Source organism: Arachis hypogaea, chromosome 3 (genome assembly GCF_003086295.3).
Source record: "Arachis hypogaea cultivar Tifrunner chromosome 3, arahy.Tifrunner.gnm2.J5K5, whole genome shotgun sequence".
Classification (NCBI taxonomy): domain Eukaryota; kingdom Viridiplantae; phylum Streptophyta; class Magnoliopsida; order Fabales; family Fabaceae; genus Arachis; species Arachis hypogaea.
In genome coordinates, this window is record NC_092038.1 from 4355251 (window position 1) to 4376678 (window position 21428).

Genomic DNA, 21428 nt, shown 5'->3' on the forward strand with positions numbered 1-21428 from the left:
TTAAACAGATTTTTTTCAATATTTTTATATTTTAATTATAAAATAATTACCTAACAACACATAATGATTTTAAATACAAAGAAAATTTATCATAATATAAGAAAATATGGTATTGTTTGCACCATATATTATATATAGAATTATAGTGTTAACCTAAAGGCATGACCCCTCCACCATATGATGCTAGAAAATATATTAAGATTGGTGACAAGTTATGAAAAGGGAGACGCACTTAAAAGGAAAAAGAAAAGCATATAGCCTCAAAAGTGCTGAAAGGTTTATTTGTCAAAGTTATGAAGCAGTGTTATTACTTATTATTAGATTGTTATGAAATGACTGGTTTTGGTGGGATGTCCTTTATCTATCTAATTTCATGGGAGATAGATAGCAAAGATATTTGGATACAACTAATTCTTCCATGCATTGTCAATGCCTTTGGTTTGGTGGGAGAAAAAAAGATAAAAGTTTCTTGCCTTTTGTGTCATTAATATTGGAGAGGGTGCCATACATGTAGGGATATAAATTAAAGTAACTAACACATAAAATAATGTGTCTACTGTTTATGTGTATTGTGAATACAGACATGGGTAGCATAATTGATATTTATTTTATTAATAATCCGGTTATGTGCATATAGACATAATTACACATTAGGCAAAAGAAATGCTTGTTCAACACACATGCATAACCATCATTTTAATACTTTGCTTCAAAATGTATTCATTCACTATTCACTTTCCATGTATAAATGAAGTGAATGACAAAAGAAATTATAGTCATACACACACAATATATATGAATGAATTTAATTTGATGCACTGTAGATATAAAATAGTTTTACACATATATTTAATTATCTAATATTATATTAATAAAATAATTATTTTTTATATTAATCATATGAATTATCTAATATTATATTAATAAAATAATTATTTTTTATATTAATCATATGAATGGTCATCTAAAAGATTGTAATTGCTAAATTGTGTAAAATGCTTTACACTTTTATATTGTCAGGATATCAAAATTAACACTATTTATATATACGATAATGCTAAAAAGATAAAAAAAATCATAACTTATCTTATTTAATATTTATTAATTATAATAAATTATGGCTGATTTTAGCTAATTTTATTTGTTACTAAATATTTCTTATATATATATATATATATATATATATATATATATATATATATATATATATATTCCCTATTCTCTAATTAAGTTAGACTTTAATTTGCTGACGATAATCTTGCATTTCTATTAGTATTTTTTCATGTTGGGATGGTGCCATAAAAAAATTGGTGCAAGTCAAAAGTCAATGAATTTGAATCTTTTAAATTTTAGATTTTTATTTTAGAGAATAAAGTAAATTTTTTTATTATTGAATATTTTTTTTATGAAATAAATAGTGATAGATTATATTTTATTCTTTAAAATAAAATTTAAAATTTAGAGAATTCAAATCCAAAGTGAATAGTTAACACAATTATGTAGCATGCAAATTGATTTTTAATTAAAAGAGGAAACTGACAGACATACTTGTGATTTTAATTACACAAACCAGCAGGCCAGAGGCTTACTTCTATTTAACAATCCAAAACAGACAAATATTCTACTAATTTCAAAACCTTAGAAACAGTGCAACATAACCCTAACTAAGATATTATTATTATTAGGCTCGGCTATAATAAAATAATTTTAGCTAGTGTATATTGAAAACTATTATTAGTAAAAAAATTTAATTTTTTTTTAATTTATAATTTTAACATAGTATTTTAAAACATAATAATAGGTACCAGTATAAAAAACTGGAAGGTCAATTAGAACTTACAAAATAGGAACGAAAATTGAGGCACAAGATAGAGGGCAGGGTTTAGAGTATTGGATTTTGAGGTTTGTTATAGAGGCACAAACATCAATATGATAATTTATTACATTAGTCATTAATACGTAAAGAGTGTCATTTCATTAATGAGTTTGAGTAACTGCACCTTTCATAATTCATAGTATTAGAATCAATGCATTCATGCATGTTGGGGTTTGTAACATTTTACTATATAGCCATAAACCATGCATGTCAGACGGGGAGCGAAGTTTCTTTCAACAACACAGAATCTTTGTGTTGAGATTGATGCCACTAAAAGAAAAATTTAAAATAGTATTTGACAATTATCTCAAAAAACAATAAAAATAATAAAGTTTTTGACAAAAAAATATTAATTTGGTTCCTAAATTTTATTTTTATGAGATGAATTAGTTCCTATATAAAAAAAAATTAATATTTTTTTTGACACAGAGCTAATCAATCTTAAAAAAAATTATCAAGAATCGAATTGGATATTTTTTTTTATCTTCTTGTCCTTTCGAAATAATTGTTAGGAGCCAGCTTTCGAAATAATTGTTAAAAATCAGATGGAGTATTCACTCCGCCACTAATAAAGATGTGTTTGTGTGAGACATAAAAGCAATAAAGCATACAAACTTAAAATCTTTGCATATATAATATACGAAAAAATTTGATAATAAAAAAATAAATAAATTAATTAAAATTTTTTTATTTAATATTTATTAATTATTAAAATTAATAAATATAAAATAAAATAAAATTTAACTATATTTTATCTTTTAATATTAATGCATAATATAAAATTCAATTTAGTTACTGAATTTTAATTCAATAATTATTTTAGTTTTTAGTTAATCATAGTTAGCCGCAAGTATTTTGATAATTAAATTGATAAATGTTATGAAAAAAGTTAAAGAATAAAACTGAATATATTTAAACCAATGAGTCATATCTCAAATGACATAATTTTTTCATCTTTATTTAGAGACTTCAAATTCAAATCACACTCTTAATTTTAAAAAAAATCGAATATGTTTAAAGTTTAAGGATCAAAGTAATTATGTTTAAATTTTCTATTTTTTTCTCTTTGAAAATAACATAATATATAATGTAGGGTTTTGTTTTTTTTTTTTTTTGGGTGACTAATGTAGGGTTTTGTTTAATAACACCGTAAAGCGCAAAAAAATTATTGAAAAAATAATTTTTTTTATAAGTTTAATACATTATATATAAAAAAGTAAAAAGGAAATTATCATTATCTCCGTTAAGTTCTCTAAAAATATGTTTTAGCTAAATTCTATAATATATTATAGTATTTATTATCAAATTAAGATTTTTCTATATGAACACAAGTTAAAATGAATTTTTATTTTTAATAAGCAACAGGCATAAAAGTCCAAAGACTTAGCTTCTACTTCTCCATTGTTTTTTTTTTTTTTTTTTTTTTTGTGACACTTCTCCATAGTTTAAGAATTCATAATTAATCCTTGAAAGTTTAAACTCCTTGTTTTTCGAAAAAACATAAATCACTACTCATACATAATCGGTGATACCGATATTTGCGAAGTTATAAGAACCCATTGTTTGTTAGAGCTAAGCATTACCGATTAACACCTTTTAATATAATAGCCGATGATATATGACAATATATCTTCTTAATTATCTTTTTAATTATTTTTTAATATTTAAATGAATAAAAATTTAAATACAAAAATATTATATAAACACTAATAATCAGTTATCAAATAAATCATTATATATTTGGATATAAATGTATATACTGTTTTATACAATTTTAATATATATTTTATATTTTAATAAATATTTTATAAAAATAATTAATTTAATAACTAATTTTTAATATTTACCTAATATAGTTGATTCAAATATATGTGTTATCTTTTAAAAACATCAAAAAGTAAAATATTAAAAAAATTAAAAAATTAAGAAGATAATTAAGAGAATTTGTTAGAAGTTCTAATTATTTTTCATAACTAATTATAGTTATTTATTTACATTATTTCTATACCATTATCATAACTCCTTTTTTTTAGCGATTAAGTTACTTTTCAGTTAGAGCATTTTGTACTTTGAACTTTTCTTTAGTAATTTTACCCTAACCACCTTCCTAATCACAAGTAAAATATCTTTGTTTCAGATCTAAACAAAATATGAAGAATTGTTCTATGAAGATATAATCTCGCTATAAGTTGTTGACTTATTCTTAAAGCAGTTGCAACCAAAACCTAGCCTCTTTCCTATTGCTTGGGCTAGAAGCCTTAAATAAAGGGACCAACTCACCAAAGAAATTAACTTAATTTATTACTAATTAATATGAACAATACTATATTACTATAGTATACTAACCAAAACTTACAGCATCATGCACAGAAACAACTAATGATTCAAATTTCTTAGTATATGACTAAAACATATATATCATTAAATTTCTTTAGTATGTTGTGCACCAAATTTAACTTAACATATATCTAACTTTAGCCCTCCTTATATGGTTGGTTGAAGTGATTAATAAATGTATATCAATCTAGAAACCAAATAGTGCTCTTTCTTAAGGCCTCTTTAAGTGTTCTACTTTGTGTTTTCCATTTTGGGTTGAATTCATTGTATTTAAACATAACAAAAACTGTTTTCTTTTAGGATGAAATAGAAAGCGAGAGAAAGCATGGTTTGCAAGAAAACTTGAGTGAGAATCAGATGATGATCCATGAACTGGAAACTAGTTGTAATTGCTAGAATTTTGAAAAAGAGTAGCTTTATCTTAACATCTAAGTTACTTAGAAACGCATAAGAAAAATAAGTGAAGTTACCTTCACTTGTAACTCCATCATAATAAGTTACTGAATAAAGCATCCTAGAAGTTGTCCTCAAGGGTGCTAGAAACCCAAGTAGACATTTACATAAAAGAGAAAAAAAAACTATTAGTAAATAAATGCCCCCCAAGGCTAGCTATATACAATGCTAGAATTCCAAACATATATAAGAAAAGGTAGAAGATGGCTTAAGTAGGAAATAAAGATGGAATCATATCTCTGCAGAGACATGCCCAAAATAAAGTTATGAAGCAAAATAATAAAAAAAGGGTAATTTTCCAAAGTGATTAACTCCATCAAAGGCAGCAAAGTAATGCATTTCATGTTAGGCCTGTGCATCTCTGTATGGTGATGGTGGTCATTTATAAGGTGTCTTCCTTCCAAAGTCAATTTCTGTCTACAAACTCTGCTGGTAAGTTTAGATCAAAAAACGCGCCTCCGAGGCCCTCTTTCCTAGCGCGCTTGCGAGAAGAGCATCCACTATCGTCTGAGCTCCCTGATCCGGAAGGCCTATCGAGTTCTGCTGTTACACCTACGCTTGCAGCATATATACAATAATCCTTTTTCACTAAGTAACATTTCTGATGAGCATCCACAAAGTCAAACTGAAGAAAAGATATATAAGAATATTCATAACACTATATAACACAATGAAGTTCAAAACATTAAATAGCTAGTCAGGTTGGCACAACATTTTGCATGCTAAAAACATGTTCTTCCATAGTAAACTGAAAGAAATGTATTCAATCATCTGCAAACGCTATGCACATCACACTCCTCAATTTGCCGGAAACGAAATTTTTATGTAAACTCCAAAACAGCTACAAAGTATAAGAAGTGTTGATGCATAACCATGACTATTGAGGTAATATAGTAGATACCTCTATTTTTTCATGCAACTTTAGGTATTAAAAAATGGCTGCAACAAACCAAAACCATTAAACCATCAAAAACTAGTAGCTTATAACAAGTTAGAATAATCAATGGTTAACTCAAACTACTCAAATGCACAGTTTGAAGTATTTTTATTGGTGGAATGAGATGAAGCTTCACATGTGGCTAATGCTAAGAGTCTGATCTGTATACTACGATTCAAGAAACTGCAATAGAAATTTACCGGTATTATTGGCCTCATTTGTCCAACAAACTGAAAGTTCTGATGCCTTCTCGATCCCCTTTGACTTGTATGGAGCAATGTTGTGAACACCAATATGGAGAGAACCTAGTAAATCATTCTCAATACACTCATACCTACATAAAATATCAGATTTCAGAATCATCAATGTCAAGTAATAATGAAGTACATTATTTAAAACAGCGCTCACATTTTTTGACAAAGTTTGTCAATGATAGTGGTCAGATTGATTATCTGCATCCTTATCTCCATGACTTTATCATCTTCAAAAGTTTCAAAAGGCTCCTCTAAAATTTTGGAGAGCTTTTCAACGTTTGCCTCAAGCTGCTGCTGCTGATCCTCAAACAAGTTCTGTTTTATTTCCCTTTGAGCTTCTGTCATTTCTTCCTTAAATAGCTCGTCGCCAAACATGTAAAACGCAAATGCATATGAATATGATAGGACACGCCTAGATCTGAAAAGTCTAGAGAGCCCATTATTTACCCAACTATAATCCCTTAGCGTAGAATCTTTTTCTTCTGAGACAGCAATCTTCTCTTGTATAGTCTCCTTCAGTTTACTCTCAAGCTTAAAGGAATCTGTGTGAGCTTTGTAACGATTATGATAATGCATATAACGATACAGATCCCTCTTTGCCCGTTCAGCTGTTTTTTCTTGCTCTTTATAGCGACCACAGCTATGACCAGCAATGCTTGACCAGGTATGCTCTCGACCAGTAGCTCCACCACACAACCAACTGCACCAAAAAGGAAATGATTGTATTGAAAACATTATCAACAAAGAAAGTTGAAAAACAAAATATCCTGTAGAGAGGGATACTGACCAAAAAGCTTGACCACAGATACAGCTAACCAAGTTACAACCACCATTTTTCTCGACCGGTTTGTGGCACTTTGGACAAGGCTTGGTATGAACTGTTATCCAATTAACAGTTTCTGATTCATCTCGACACTTTTTGGCCCAAAGCTCCCACATCAAACATGAGCATGGGGAATGTGCTTCTGACAAGCAACTGAAGCAAAACTGTAAACCACATGAACATTCTACCTCACATAATTCATCGTCCTCAACACGTATTGCATTCCCACAATGAGGCGTACTAGGACACCATTTAACTCTCTTGTTGTCTTCAATATAGGATTCAAGAAGAAAGCGTTCATATTTCTCTGCCATATCAGGGTGCTTTTTGCTGAGAAGAGTTCTGACAACAGCTTCATCACAAATGGAATAACATTTGTGTGCCATGCATCTGATTCGCTTGCTTTGACCCTCATTTATCTTGACAATAAAATGCTCTGTCCAACCTGTAAAAATAGACACAAGCAGCCATCAAACTATTAAGCCATGCCATCCACCTCATAATCTTGTTAGAAGCTACATATTTTTCATATTTGACAAGGTTTGGGAGAAACAAAACACACAAGTCATAGTAACAAAACCAAACAACACTCACAGCCGTTGCAAAAACAGTGACCGCAGTCCATTTTTGTTGTTTCATCACTAGGAACATCCTCTATGCAAATTTCGCACATTATTGTCGAAGGAGCAGCTGACGAATTAGAGTCGCGATGTTCATCCACTGTAACACCAGCTTCAGAAAACAGAAAATGTTTTCCCCTATCTACATACACGGCAAACAACTTCTCCACATCCCAACGATGAAAAATAAGCAGGGTACGTGCATGTTGCTCCCTCACCGATAGCATGTCCATCACCCTGCGTAAATCCTCCTTCTGCATGAATGTTAATAAAACCAATAAACACAACATAGAATAATGGATCACAGTGAATGAATTCATCTTCATAATTTAATTTCTCGCATTACCTGTGCAGCTAGCAATGACTCCTTCGTAATCACCTGCAAGTGGCAAAGCAATTCAGCGGAACAAGGTAAGCGCAAGGAAAGGAAAATAACTCAGCTGCATGTAACAGTCACATATCACAGCAAAAGAATCACAACCAAGTTAACAGTTAGATTTCAAGTAAACATACAATCATCACCACTATACACCGATCATTCGAAAACAAAGCAGCGAAAAATTCAACCAGTGAAATGTCCATTGTGCCAAACAAACACATTCCTAGTTCCGCAACATGTCCACCCCCAAAAAAAGAACCCCCCCCCCCCCTTCTCTCTCGAAAAAAAAAAAAAACGTAACGATTCTAAAGCTCCTATCTTCAACAAACCTATTTTCGTATAAGATCATAGATAATGCATATAAGTAGAAATTCAAAACCCCAAAGACGTAAATCATCGCAAGAAAGAAACAGAAAACCACCGACATGGAAAAAGAAAAGACAACTCCTTTTAACATGAAATTGGGATTCAGAAACGAGACCCTAATCCCTATCGATTGAAAATTGGAGAAATAATGAAAAGGGGGTGATTGGGAATAATAAGGAATAAAGTTCACCTGAGTAGAGGGACCCTTGGAAGAGACTAATTGATAATCGTTATCATCGTTATCGAAGGCGTCGACGGAGTCCTCCGGATCGGAGTAACGGTATTCGTCATCGCTGCTGGCAGCGTAATCTTCCATTGATTGATCGCACAAAGGAAGCAAAAACCCCAACGAAAGAAAACGCCGAAATTATGAGTTGGTTGAGAAGGGTTAGGGATATGGATGGAATTGGGCGATCGGAAAGAGAAAAAAGAGGGAATAGAATCTCCGACGAGAACGCCGGCGAAAGAGAGAGGAGGTGGCAGCAGAGAAACACAGTCTCTCTCCAAAGAGAGTCACAACACACAACACACAACACACAACCTTTCCTTTTCCCCTACCTTCAATTTTTCTCACTCTAATATTATCATAATTAAATAATAGAATTTGAATTTAATTCTTTAATAATACTAGCAATAATAGTAATACATTCAGTCCACAGCTTATAATAATAATAATAATAATAATAATAATAATAATAATAATAATAATAATAATAATAAAGTATTTTAGTTTCTGGGATTTTTTGTTGCCAATAATACTACCTGAAATCACCTCTAAATAATTTAATAGATGTAATTCATTGATTTTTAATAATAATTACAATCAAATAAAAAGTTGGAAATAATAAAAGATTCCATTTTTATAATATTTAGTAGATATGTATCATTTATCATTCAATTGTTTTCTTGATCTTTGTATATTTGAATGAAATGTTTTTTTCTGTAAAAAAAAAAAATTATTTAAGTTTGATTTGATATAGTTTGAGTTTACACACTAATTGGAGATTTGTTAGGATTTTGTGCTTTCAGTTACAGTAATGAGTAATCCTTAGGAGAGATACCTTGACTATCTCTCAGTCTCTTGTACAGGGTCTGAAACCATAAGCAATTAAGCATATTTTGATCAATTTGATTTTTTTAAATAAATAAAATAAATATAAATATTTTATTTACAAAAATAAATAATTTGTAGTATTTTTATAAAAATCTATTTCATACACTTATTTCGTTTATACTATAAAGGAAATAGGTGTATTATTATAAAAAAAATTGCGATTAAAATAATATCAATTTAATTTTTATTTTTAAATTAATCCAATTTTTTAAAATTATATCTTAAAATTCTATTTTACATATTTAAAATTGTCCATTTAAAATCAGTACATTATTTTTTTTAAAACCGAACATATTTGAATTAGAATTAGTATTCAAAGAAAGTACATTAAAAATATATCAAATTGAAATTTAAATTAATCTAATCCGATCTATTTTTGATGTGTTCTTTTTTTGTACTAATTTAAATGGGTTGATTTTTAAAAAAATAATGTATTGAACAATTTCAAATGACTAGTTTTAAATATGTAGGGTAAGATATAATTTTTAAAAATTGGATTAATTTAAAAATAAAAATAAAATTGATATTGTTTTAATCATAATTTTTTTATAATAATACACTTATTTTGTTTACCGTATAAACAAAATAAAAATATATGTATTTCGTTACACTGTAAGTCTGTAAATAAAATATACACGCACTTATTTACTATAAACGAAACACGTGTATTATTATTTCGTTGAAACAAAATAAAAGATGTGATGAATTTTCATAAAAAAGCTATAAATTATTTATGTTAGTAAATAAAATATTTATTTGATTTATTGAAAAAAAAAATCGATTAATTTAGTCTTGAATGGATCCAATGATAATTTAGGAATTTTTACTTGAATAAAATAAAAAAAACTAATTACACAATTTACATATAAAAAAAGCACAAACACATGTAACCAAAATTGCCTTAAAAAATTGTATAATTATGTTTTATTTATGTTAAAAAAAAACTATAGTTTAGCCCTTTACGCTGCTACTTACACTATATTATTATTTAATCCTTATATAAACTATGTTTATCCTTGTGTCCCAAGTAATAAATAGTAATATAATTTTAATTGATTACAACGATAAATATGAAATATTTAGCTTTAGCATAATTCAACTTAAAATATAATCAAAAGTAGAGTATTGAGTCTAATATAAGATAAAAAATAATTAAAAATCCTGGCTTATTCTTTCAATTATCTTTCCAATTCTAAATACAAAAGAAAAAAAATAGAAACCTTTTTTATCTTTTAAAATTTGAGCATACATTTAAGTCTTACATACTTAACTACTAGAGAAGAGTAATTACCAAAACGTTAGTGATCCTAATAATTTCTCACACACTATTAGTATATTTATTTTAAATTAAAAAGTTTAATATATTTCAACTTGAGATGGCTTCATTCACATTCCACGGAACAGAATTTTAATTATGTTATGTGTTCATTTAAAATTAGCCCTAATCAATAACCACACATAGAAATATATATTTGAGTAATATTACATGTTCAACAAATATTATTATTTTAGATAAGTGTTTAATTAGTAATAATTTATATCTATATTTATAAAAATTTATACACAAAAAATATATAATTTATATTTATATTAATCAAAATTTACACATATATTTTTTAGAATTTACACATATAAATTAATAAAATATATTTATTAAAAATAATTTAATATTTATACTCATCAAATGATAGTCAAAATCACTAAAATTAGTGGCTCCCAAAAGTTTCTCTATATATTTAGCATCTCATTAATTTTTTTTTTTATTATACTCTTGTAAACAAGTTTGATTATTCATTCATTGCAGATTTGCTTGCCTATTTTGACAAGTTTGATTATTCTTGTGACCACTAATTATTTAATTGAAAAAACATGTGAATTAACATGTATAACTGTATAAATAATTAAATATATACAAAAATATATAATAACTGATTTAATTTTTAGTTTTCAATAGAATTTACTACATTAGTACAACATCAATATGTCTAAATGTGATGGGTAACTTAATTCCATCCTTCAAAGCAAGTGAATCAAAATTGTTAAACAAACTTCCAATAATACACTCTTAACAGTTCAATTCATCAACATTAATTCTAAAAGCAAAATCTTCACTTTCTAACTCTTCATGAAATAGATTAATTGGCGCTGCTTCAAACCTCTTAACAGGTACATCATCATATGATAACCTCTTTCCCTGAAAATGTTCATGTATCTTTGTAGTCAAAACATGCAGAAAATTTAAACCACAAGTAGATGAAGAATTAGGATCCTTATCAGCATGCATTCTCAATAAACAAAACTTAGGTAATCAATGGTCCTAAATAAAGTCTTGGTGGCACTAACTTCATATGAAAACAAGAAATTTTCTTATCATCATTAGAAAATAAAAGCAGGATTCATATAAACTAACCTTCTTCAGAACATAAACAAAATAGTGGAAGGTTTCACCAAAAGTAGCATACTCAACAGACCAGCTGAACTCCGGCTCATTAAATATAGGGCGTCGGAAATGCGGCTGCCATGAATTTTAAGATTAGAGTCACAACAATCCCCAGTTAAAGAAAGGTGAACAAAGCATTTCATTTTTGAAACCTGGCCAAAAGTTATTGAGATAAATGTGCCATCTGCTTTCAAAACCCTGTGAACTCCTTTCAATGTTGCCATAACCTTGGACATAGTTTCAGGCCTCGGATTCCATGGGTCGCCACTGTCCACAAACAATACATCCTTCAAAACCAAAGATACCATGTTCACATTTAATTCTTACTCGTCAAAAGCTTGATAATGTACTTATTCTAAATTCAGAATATCAAGCCAAAATTACATTATATTTACCATAGTTCCCTTCTCAATAACCAAATCAAAACATTCGTCTTCGAAAGGTAGCTCTATCATATCAGCTTGCAGCACTTTGATGTCTATTCACAGAAATGAAATTATACAAAAAATCATGTTGCAAAATAAGAGATCAAAATGAAAAGCTTGACAGTCACAAAATCAAATTTATACTCCAGGCTTTTCCCTTCCATCCCTTTTTCTCAAAACTCACAAACAAGTAGCAACCTTTCTTGATCAGCAAGCTAACCTTTTAATCCCTGCGAAAGCAACCGCTTTCGCATCCTCTCCACAGCAACGGTTGACAAATCAATGCATGTTATATTGATTGCTCCATCCCTATGCAGTTCTTCACACATTTGAGAGTTTCCACATCCAAGCTCTAATACCTACAATATCAACCACAATATCTAATAAAAAAAAGACAACATATTCAGTTATTTTGCATCAAAACAGCTTATAATAATCATTTGGGCCAAGTAAAAAACTCAACCTTTTTTTCCCTCCAAAAAGAATCAAATCCAAACATGGGAACAGCAATGCCAATCGTAATGCAAGAACAATGAAGCAAGCCTATAAAAGCATATATACATACAAAAAAGGAGAGAAATTTAGAATGTTACAGAGGAATGAGGTGTGAGATGGGGTTGAATGAGGTGGCGAAAATGGGAATAATCCTTGAACCATTCATATTGCTCTTCCTTACTGAACCTTTCATCCCTAAACCCACAATCACAACAAAATTTAACAACAGAGCATGCCAAACATTGGAGGAGAATAAGATTAAGTTAATCAAAAATGAAAAAAAAAATGGAATTTGAGAAAAACGGGAGCTTTGATTGGTGAAGTAAGTACCAGTAAGAAGGACTAAGGTACGCGTTTACAGTCGAAGGTATTGTGGTTATGGCGTTATCATCGTCATCAAGGTTGGCGCTTTGATTTGAACTTTCCATGATTCCCTGAAAAATCTCAGCTTGTCTGATTAGGATTCGACGTTCTTACCCCAATTCCAAACCCTAATTCCACCTAGCAGCAACGCACAGCTCAGCGCAACAAAATCCCATTGGTTTATTATTTAATATTTATTATTATTATTATTTCAAAAAAAATCCCCTTTTTAAAGTGAAAATTCCATCGAATTAATTTAATATTACAAAATTTAAATTAATCAATAAATTTTTTTTCTATTGGGAATCTCCATTAAAATAACATACTAACTACATTAAATTCTCATAAAATTTGTTTTTGGTGTATATTTTAAATATTTGCGCTAACAATATAATAAAATTGATCTCAAATTCTCAACCTAATTTCTATTAACAAACTTAACTCACATATAACTGTCAGCTTAACAGTTTAAAAGCATATAATTATTCTCTTGTTTAATGTTTCTCATATTAAAAGAAAGGAAATATTTCTTCTAAAATACATTTGTCATATTTTTATGCATAAAAAATTATAGTAATATGTATTATGTACATAAATAATAAAATAAAGTATCACTCTATAGCTTTATAAAGTATAGCTAAATCAATAGTTATCAGCCTTAATCTCTATCTATACTTTGCTAACAAACAAGATTGATTTTCTAACTTTCAAATTTTTAAGTTTTTTCAATTAGGAGTATGCTGTGTTAAACTCCTTTTTAATGAGACAAAACAACATGCAAATGGTTTAGTCCTCAAATTGGATTGTCCAATTGTGGTTGAGAAAGATACTTTTTTGGAGTAAGATGATACCACTTTCTGTAACTTCTTATGAAAATAATTGAAAGATGTTGATTTGAATGTATACCATAATGTTTATATGTTTGTGCTTTAAGCTTAAAAAAGAATAAAACTAAGCTTTCTTTGAAACTTCTGCTAATTAATATTCACTACTCAAATTTCTGATAATATGAAAAGGAAAAAGTGTGATGATAAAAATGTTTTTTTTATTTTGTTCCCTAAAAAGCAATTAGCCCATTAGGACTAGCATGTTAATCTAATCCAATGAATCATGTAATTAAAAGGATCTATTCTAATATAATTATAATTATGCAGAAAGTAGATAAGTAAAAGTAAAACAAAATATCATTAGAGTAAAATTTAGCAAGAAGAGTAGTAATTGCTTTTCCTTATTAAGAAAAGGTAAACAAAATGATATAAACAATGCTGAAAATTTCAATTTGCAGAAAATGATTCCTCTCTTCAACTGAGTTACTATCCACTCCTCCACATAAGTTGCCGCATGAAAATCTTGAATAAGATTGATTCCCTATTTGTTCCAACAGTTTCTGATCTGTTACCATTAAATAAAACTCAAACTCAAACTCAAACTACATAATAATTCAAGGATATACAATTGCACATGCAATGCAACAAAAATTTAAGTTTTCTATTTTTTTCATTTTCATTGTATTTTTTTCTTTCACAAAATCTTAAAAACAGAAAACACTGAAAATAAAAATAAAAAATGAAGATACAAACCAAACGCACCCTTAGTATTTCTGACCTTGGAAGTTCCTAAGATTTTCTGAAGGCAGGTGATGGTGATGCTGGAGGCTTCAAGTCCTCATACCTGAATATTAATGCTACATAGTCAAAACATTTTCAAGAACATATATAGTGACAGGGTAACAAAACACTTAATTTGGATAGTTAGTTAAGATGCTAGAAAAATGATGATGAATTTTGAAGAAAGCTAGCTAGCCCACATGGTATAAGGTGAGAGTGGTGTTGACTTTGGTTGAGGAAGATGTTGTTCATCCTCTGGAAGTTGGGGTGGACCATTACTTGACACTATCTCAATCTGAGACACACTACTTTCCACAGCAGATATGGAAGGTGATGATGCATTTGGTGCCCTTGGAGATGGTGAAGTTGGAGGCTTCAAATCAGCATATCTGAAATGAATATAGTTGATTTCATATAGTTTTGATAGTCTTGAAATGAAAATCAAGAGAGATAAATGTAATTTGTTCCAACAAATGTTAAATTAGACTCACACATGATAGGGAGAATGAAAAAAAGTTGGAGTCTTAGAAGGAGAGATTTTAGCAGCACTGTCTGCATTGGAAGTGCTTGGTGTTGGGCAAGGAGAAGTTGGAGGTTTCAAGTCCTCATAGGCTGCGTAAGGCGAAAGAAATTCGCGGCTGTTCGAGAAAGATTTTGTCTGAGAAATGCTGTCTATTTCTTGTGTGCTGCTTGGAGTTTCTGAAGGACTAGGTTCTTGAACTGAATCAATGATCTTTAGATCTTTTTTGACACCAGGCTTGGATGGAGATGGAGATGATGGTGGCTTTAAGTCTTCATAACTGAGAACAATCCACATTGAGAATTTCATCTTTAATCAAATAATGGAAATGCAGAACAAAGTTTCTTATATATGATTGCACATTTGATTGCTAGTACTAATTAGGCTTACACAGTATAAGGCGAAAGTGGCTGTTTCGCAACCGGTTTTGGTTGTGCAGTTTCCTTCTCAGTGGCTGTGGCAATGGCAGGTTCCGAGGGAGCCGGATCACTGATGGCTGCAGCATCTGGTTTCTGCATAATCACAATAAACAATGAATCACGAATTGTAGCTTAGTATAGTTATAGCAGTGAGGTAAAAAATTTTCTTTGTCATAACTTGTAATGTAAGAAAGGACATACCTTTGGTGAAGAAATGTAAGGTCTTTGAGATGGTATCTTTGCAAGAAGCTCCTCCGTGGGAGTCAGTGGCGCGGTTGTCTCTGCTACTACCTCCACTATTTTACAATATGCAAGATCAGGGTTCTTGGCCATGACTGCCATAAGTTCTGCCACCTACCATGAAACAGAAATTGTTACTTTTGCTCTGTCATTCATAGGACTAGTTTTACAAAATTGGAAATCAGCACAAAAGTTTACATGTTAAGCACCTGAAGGTTTGATACTTGACCCCCAAATAAAGTGTCTTCTGTTGATAGTGTTAGGTTATGAGTTTCCTTGTAAGAATCCGTCGGCCGCTCCATACCTCCAGGTCTCACTATCTGAAGAACAATGTTTATAGTTTTAGACAGTTAGGATCCTGCTTTATGGCATAACTACCATCATAATCTTAAAAGTGGAAAATCACATGCAGTACTGTTTTCATATGGAAGTTGATAGTTAAAAACTGTCAGATGATATGACTTATTTAACTATGTCATGATTCTCAACTATTAGCTTCATATGAAGACAAACTGCACGTGAGTTTCTACCAGTCTTGAATTGTAAACTTGATCACAGGTAATTACTCACTGTGTATGGAAGTCCACTGGCTAGCAATGCTTCTTCTGCCTTTCTTTTCCAAATCAGAACTCCCCAAAACAAACTTCAAAATCAGAAATTCAGCAATCAGTTGAACTTGTTGTTAAAGTCAATATGATAATATCAGAAAGAATTTCATTCATGCTCACTTTAGAATAGCTGCAGGTAAACCAAATTTGTTTGTTCCCAATGAAGTAACCAGTATGAAGTGATTTACTTTGGCAACAGTTGCTGCATCATAGAAGAAACAAAACCATTTTAAGTTTTCATCATATTAAGACATTAGTCTTAACCAAATAACAAGGAACAAATTGTTATGATAGTTTTGTGTTTCAAGATTAGGACTTAACAAGATCTTAACATAAGAGTGAAGAATCTTGTCTTACCAGCATCAATAAGGCTTTTGGTGGCGCGATAATCGATTCGATAAGGGCCAGTGATGTCAAAAACTTCCTTCTCACTAGCACCAATGGAACATATAACTGTTGATGCATTCCCCAGTGCTGGTCCAATTTGATCTGGTTTCTCCAAATCACATTCCACAATTTCAAGCTTCTCTACAGCTGGGCTAAAAACCAAAAACATTCTCTTGTTATTCAATACATCAGCATTTTCTTCATTGCCAAACCTACACAAATCATGAAATCCATAAACTTTCTTGTCTTACCTTGACTCCCTCCACTTGTTCCATCATCAAGCTTCAATTGCTCAACACTCTGCATATGTTCTATATCTTAATTCACATCCTTTTCACATCAAGCACTAATGGATACCAAATCTTGTTCATAAGATAGAACTTGTACCTTGATTAGTGGACCAGCTCTCTCAGCACTCCTCACTCCAGCTCTTACTTTAAATCCAAGTTTTATAAGCTCTCTGAAATGAAACTATAGCATTTTAAAGAAAAGAAGTTTCTTCTTAAAGAACAAGTGAATTGAAGAGTACTAACAAATGTACCTAACAGTTCTTGAACCAACTTTACCAGTAGCACCAGCAACAAATACTAAGTTATCATCCTTGGAATCTGTTTTCTCAGGAATCCCCTCAATTTTTGTTGAACCTTGTATAGAGTATAAACATTAAACATTCATATTAGTGATCATCAACACAAACCAAACATGTATAGCAAAATTATATATCTAACAGTTCTATCTGAATCACCTGCAGCTTGAGCTCTAATGTAGTGGAACTTGTGAGGCTTAGTGATGATGGATCTTGAAGTAGAACAAGGGTACCTCATGATGAAGTCAGAGTGTTTGAGAAGCTTAACATGGCTACAAGGCTTCTCTGACAAGAAAGCTCCTTTTGGAGACAAAGAAGATGGAATAATGGTGGTTGGTGTGAGTGATTGTAGTGAGAAAGACTCCATAGGCATAGCTTGATCAATTGCTTGCTTCAGAATAAGAATGGTAATTGAGAAAATGTGATGATCATGATTATGTGATGATTGTGAATAGTTTTGTTTTGATGTTATGATAATATTATCCAGCAGAATCTTGTGTGATTGGTAGTTGTGGCATCTTCCACTATGTGAGGATATGATGGCCCCACACTATAACACATCAATGATTCTTCAAGGCCATTACTTTTTCTTCTTTTTTTCTTTAACATGATTGCTTGGAATAATAAAGAGGAACTATGTTGGAGTTAACTATAATTATGTTAATTTCGGTACAAGGTTGCAAATAAAAAGTTGAAGATTGTTTCAAAGCAAGTCTTTAAAGCAACCAGAGTTCAGTTAGAGAGTTAATTCTTTTTATTTAATATCAATTAATTCTTTCTAATTATAAATGTTCGGGTTTATCTATCATGTTTTTTAAGAGTATATATGTTAAGATTACAAATTAAAATTTTTTATTAAAAATACAAAAAAATTTAAATTTTTAATGCATTTATTTTGTATTTATTAAATAAAAAAAATTAAAATATTTCACTAATAATACATTTATATTTTAAAACTTTATATCTTAAATGGTAATTTTAAACTTAAAATTTTTCAAAAATAAATGTTGAAAAATTAATTAACATTAATAATTTTAAAGTTGATTTCTTATATTTTTCATATATTATATTAGAATTTAATTTTAATGCACTAACACTGTAAAGTATTTTACACAATAGTATAATCACATCCGTTTTTTTAGATAATTATTCACGCAGTAATTATTTTTACTGTGAAGTACAAGACTACTTTACATTGAGAGTGTATCAAAATTAAATTCTCTTATATTAACTACATTCTATCAAAAAAATTATTTATTGTAAATATAATCTCAAGGTTTGTTTTTGAACAATTATATTAAATATACATAAAAAATAATCATCAAATTAGTTATTGATATATATATTAAAATATAAAATATATATTAAAAATAAATTAAAAATACATATATTTATATAGGAATCATAATAGCTAATTTTCTACGTGCAGCATTTTTTGTGTACGGCAGTTCAAGGAATGGATATTGGAAAGTGGGTATCCAAGATCGTTGGAATCGCCATTGTTGAATCAAATTTAGATGGTTTTCTATGTTCCATATGAATTCACGTATTTTTATTTTTTTTTTTATAATTTTCTCAATACTAACAATATATACCTAATAAACTAGGGGCACATGGCCACATCCAACATTTCCAACAAAAAGAATTTGATATTGTGGATGGATTTAATACTTTATGGACAACAACCGTTTGATTTTTGTACCTGGCATAATGTTATATAGTTATATGCACACAAAAATTTACCAGCAAATTAGTTATTTATATTAAAATATAGAATATATATGAGCTGATTTGGTAATATTTTTATAAATCTATTATCTCTTTTTGATCAGGTCAAGAGCTGAAAAATCTACCAAGTTTTTTAAAAGTCTACCTCAAATGTATCGGATATTAATTACTTTACTAAAAAAACTTAATTTCCGGTCAACGTTTTTATAGTATTTTGTAAATTGTGTTCTAAAGTAACAGTACTCTACATCGTAAATCGCAAATTCATTAATGTTATTATTGTTCTTCCACTTCTTTCGAGCCACGCCATAATTAACACAAGAATTTATTTATCTTATATCTTAAATATATTAAATTTATAAATTAAAAAAATTAAATATAAAAAATTTAAATTTTTAATATATTTGTTTTATATTTATTAAATATATTTAAAATTTGTTATTAATAATAAATTTATTATGTGTACTAAAAATATATGTTAACTAAATTCTAAACATAAAAATAAATCTATTATTGTTGCCGTTATATTTGTTTTTATTTGTAAAACGTTTAACTACTAAATCATTCGCTTATATATATATATATATATATATATATAATACATATTAAAAATAAAAAATACACATTATATGGTTGATTTTTTAAACAATAAATTAGGTACACGGCTTCAACTGTATTTCCTAGAATAAAAAAAAATTAAAGAGGAAATGAAAAATAAAGAAAGAATAGTGCCAAGAAGTTTAACGAGCAGAACACTAACTAATTAACAACAATTACATTACTTATAAATAAATTTCGAACCAAGTTTAACTAAATATTTTAAATTTAAGTGCATATATTTATTGTTAGTGACTTTTTCTTTTCTATTATCTTTCTCTTTTATTATCATCATCACCAACAACATTAATATTTTGCTAATATTTTTATTTTAGATTCATTTAGGTCTAAAAATAATTTCGATGTATTTTTGTTGATAATTAAATTTTTTACTGCTTGTTCAAATTTGAACTAATTTCAATTCATTTATAAATTAGCTAAGATTCGTTTGATACTGTTGTTAAATATTAACCAAATTTTTTATTTTTTAAAAAATTTCGATTCATTTCTTAATTTAATTTAGGTTCATTTGGTTTCGTTTCACTTAAATTTGCTGAACTTGTTCATATGTGACTGTTTAATTAGTTTTTGTTCAAATTTAAACTAATTTCAGTTCATTTATAAATTAACCGAGGTTCACTTGATGCTTGTTAAGTATTAACCAAATTTTTATCCTTTAAAAAATTTCGATTTATTTCTTAGTTTAATTTAGGTTATTTGGTTTTATTTCACTTACATTTTTCTCTTCATTTTTCGCTTAGTTTTCTTCTTCTTTTTCATTTTTTTTCATCTTCTCCTTTTTATTTTGTTTTCTCAAAATTCTTTTTAATTAACTCTCTTTTGAAAGAAATAAAACCAAGAAAAAAGAACGCAAAGAAAAAAAAGAAAAACACAAAGAAATAGAAAAAAAAAAGAAAAAGAAGAGAAAAATATAAAAAAATTTACGTATTGAACTTGATTGTGAAAAAAAACTTAGATGTATAATCGCTCTCATTACGTATATAGTAAAATGAATTACTAAATTAACTATCAATAGAAAATATATATCGAAATATAAATACACATTAAAAATAAATTAAATCTATATATTTATATATACATATATTATTGACTAATCTTTATAATTTTAATATATAAATAATATTTTTGAATTAATAAAACCATAACGAAGGGAGATACCTTTTAATCGGAAAATCTTGTGCTTTTGGGATATACCTTATATAACATAAGTCATAGGTGGTTGTGTATAGAAAACAAATTTATGTGACTATTGTTCATGAGAAACATATATGAAGATGGGTGATAATGCGACAGATGTGTGTTCAAAATAATTACTCAAACGAAGACAAAGTTAAGGTTGTTACTGAACCACAAATATCCATAACAAAAATATTATAAACACCGAAAATATTTGAGATTGCATTGTGACATGTCATAAACTTACTGCCTCTCGCTATAACAAAAACAAAAACATGTCAACATAGAGAAATCCAGAAAGTTATTTTGCTGGTATAAAATATACTTATATTCACGTTATTGTTAGTTAATATAAAATATATAAAATTTTAATATCCCTGTCTAATGAATATATTTTAAAGCTGCTGGTGCTGGTGGCTCTGGTGCTCTGCTTCTTCAATCTTCACACTCACCTAACTATTACTCTACCAACCACACCACAACTAACAATTAAATAACTCATAAAATAGGATTTCAACATTCTAAATCCACTTGTATAAAAGTCGTATTTGACGCTGTTCAACGTGATTACAAAATAAAAAAAAACACTATATGAGCATAATTTATTGTTAATATGTATTTTATATTTTAATTTATATTTTATATCAATAATTAATT

The 21428-nt window shown here is 28.8% G+C and overlaps 3 protein-coding genes across 6 annotated transcripts; all 3 read right to left on the reverse strand.

Annotated features, from left to right (window-relative positions):
- Positions 1-4661: 4661 nt before the first annotated feature.
- LOC112788936 (probable E3 ubiquitin-protein ligase ARI1) lies at positions 4662-8683 on the reverse strand. Of its 3 annotated transcripts, XM_025830618.3 has the most exons (8): positions 8236-8637; positions 7647-7679; positions 7275-7554; positions 6645-7125; positions 6012-6557; positions 5804-5937; positions 5568-5605; positions 4662-5291 (listed from the first exon to the last, which is right to left on the reverse strand). In XM_025830618.3, exons 1-7 carry the CDS (start codon positions 8359-8361, stop codon positions 5595-5597), a joined length of 1611 nt encoding a protein of 536 aa, XP_025686403.1. In that variant the 5' UTR covers positions 8362-8637; the 3' UTR covers positions 4662-5291; positions 5568-5594. The 3 variants fall into 3 exon arrangements, with proteins under 3 accessions (XP_025686403.1, XP_025686402.1, XP_025686405.1); XM_025830617.2 differs by lacking the exon at positions 5568-5605 and having other exon boundaries at positions 4662-5218; positions 8236-8683; XM_025830620.2 differs by lacking the exon at positions 5568-5605.
- A 2396-nt stretch (positions 8684-11079) lies between these two features.
- LOC112788937 (uncharacterized) lies at positions 11080-13911 on the reverse strand. The gene is made up of 7 exons (XM_025830621.3): positions 12850-13911; positions 12618-12714; positions 12245-12383; positions 11995-12077; positions 11752-11886; positions 11570-11674; positions 11080-11353 (listed from the first exon to the last, which is right to left on the reverse strand). Exons 1-7 carry the CDS (start codon positions 12945-12947, stop codon positions 11225-11227), a joined length of 786 nt encoding a protein of 261 aa, XP_025686406.1. The 5' UTR covers positions 12948-13911; the 3' UTR covers positions 11080-11224.
- A 133-nt stretch (positions 13912-14044) lies between these two features.
- On the reverse strand, positions 14045-17845 carry LOC112788938 (protein TIC 62, chloroplastic). 2 transcript variants are annotated; one of them, XM_025830623.3, is made up of 14 exons: positions 17409-17845; positions 17205-17307; positions 17051-17123; positions 16915-16963; positions 16634-16810; positions 16397-16478; positions 16239-16311; positions 15878-15988; positions 15630-15782; positions 15400-15521; positions 14981-15289; positions 14690-14878; positions 14488-14553; positions 14045-14274 (listed from the first exon to the last, which is right to left on the reverse strand). In XM_025830623.3, the coding sequence occupies exons 1-13, from the start codon at positions 17620-17622 to the stop codon at positions 14499-14501; spliced, it is 1710 nt and encodes a 569-aa protein (XP_025686408.1). In that variant the 5' UTR covers positions 17623-17845; the 3' UTR covers positions 14045-14274; positions 14488-14498. The 2 variants fall into 2 exon arrangements, with proteins under 2 accessions (XP_025686408.1, XP_025686407.1); XM_025830622.3 differs by having other exon boundaries at positions 14472-14553; positions 17409-17842.
- Between the last annotated feature and the right edge of the window lie 3583 nt (positions 17846-21428).

Coding starts and splice junctions, on each gene's coding strand:
- LOC112788936 (XM_025830617.2), bottom strand. CDS start 8,361: ATGGAAGATTACGCTGCCAGCAGCGATGACGAATACCGTTACTCCGAT. Junction 7,680..8,235: donor CCAAGGGTCCCTCTACTCAG/GTGAACTTTATT, acceptor TGCCACTTGCAG/GTGATTACGAAGGAGTCATT. Junction 6,558..6,644: donor ATCTGTGGTCAAGCTTTTTG/GTCAGTATCCCT, acceptor TTTTTGGTGCAG/TTGGTTGTGTGGTGGAGCTA.
- LOC112788937 (XM_025830621.3), bottom strand. CDS start 12,947: ATGGAAAGTTCAAATCAAAGCGCCAACCTTGATGACGATGATAACGCC. Junction 12,715..12,849: donor TACCTTAGTCCTTCTTACTG/GTACTTACTTCA, acceptor TTGTGGGTTTAG/GGATGAAAGGTTCAGTAAGG. Junction 12,078..12,244: donor GCTTTCGCAGGGATTAAAAG/GTTAGCTTGCTG, acceptor TTCTGTGAATAG/ACATCAAAGTGCTGCAAGCT.
- LOC112788938 (XM_025830623.3), bottom strand. CDS start 17,622: ATGCCTATGGAGTCTTTCTCACTACAATCACTCACACCAACCACCATT. Junction 15,783..15,877: donor GTCAAGTATCAAACCTTCAG/GTGCTTAACATG, acceptor GTTTCATGGTAG/GTGGCAGAACTTATGGCAGT. Junction 14,554..14,689: donor CCACTCTCACCTTATACCAT/GTGGGCTAGCTA, acceptor ATTAATATTCAG/GTATGAGGACTTGAAGCCTC.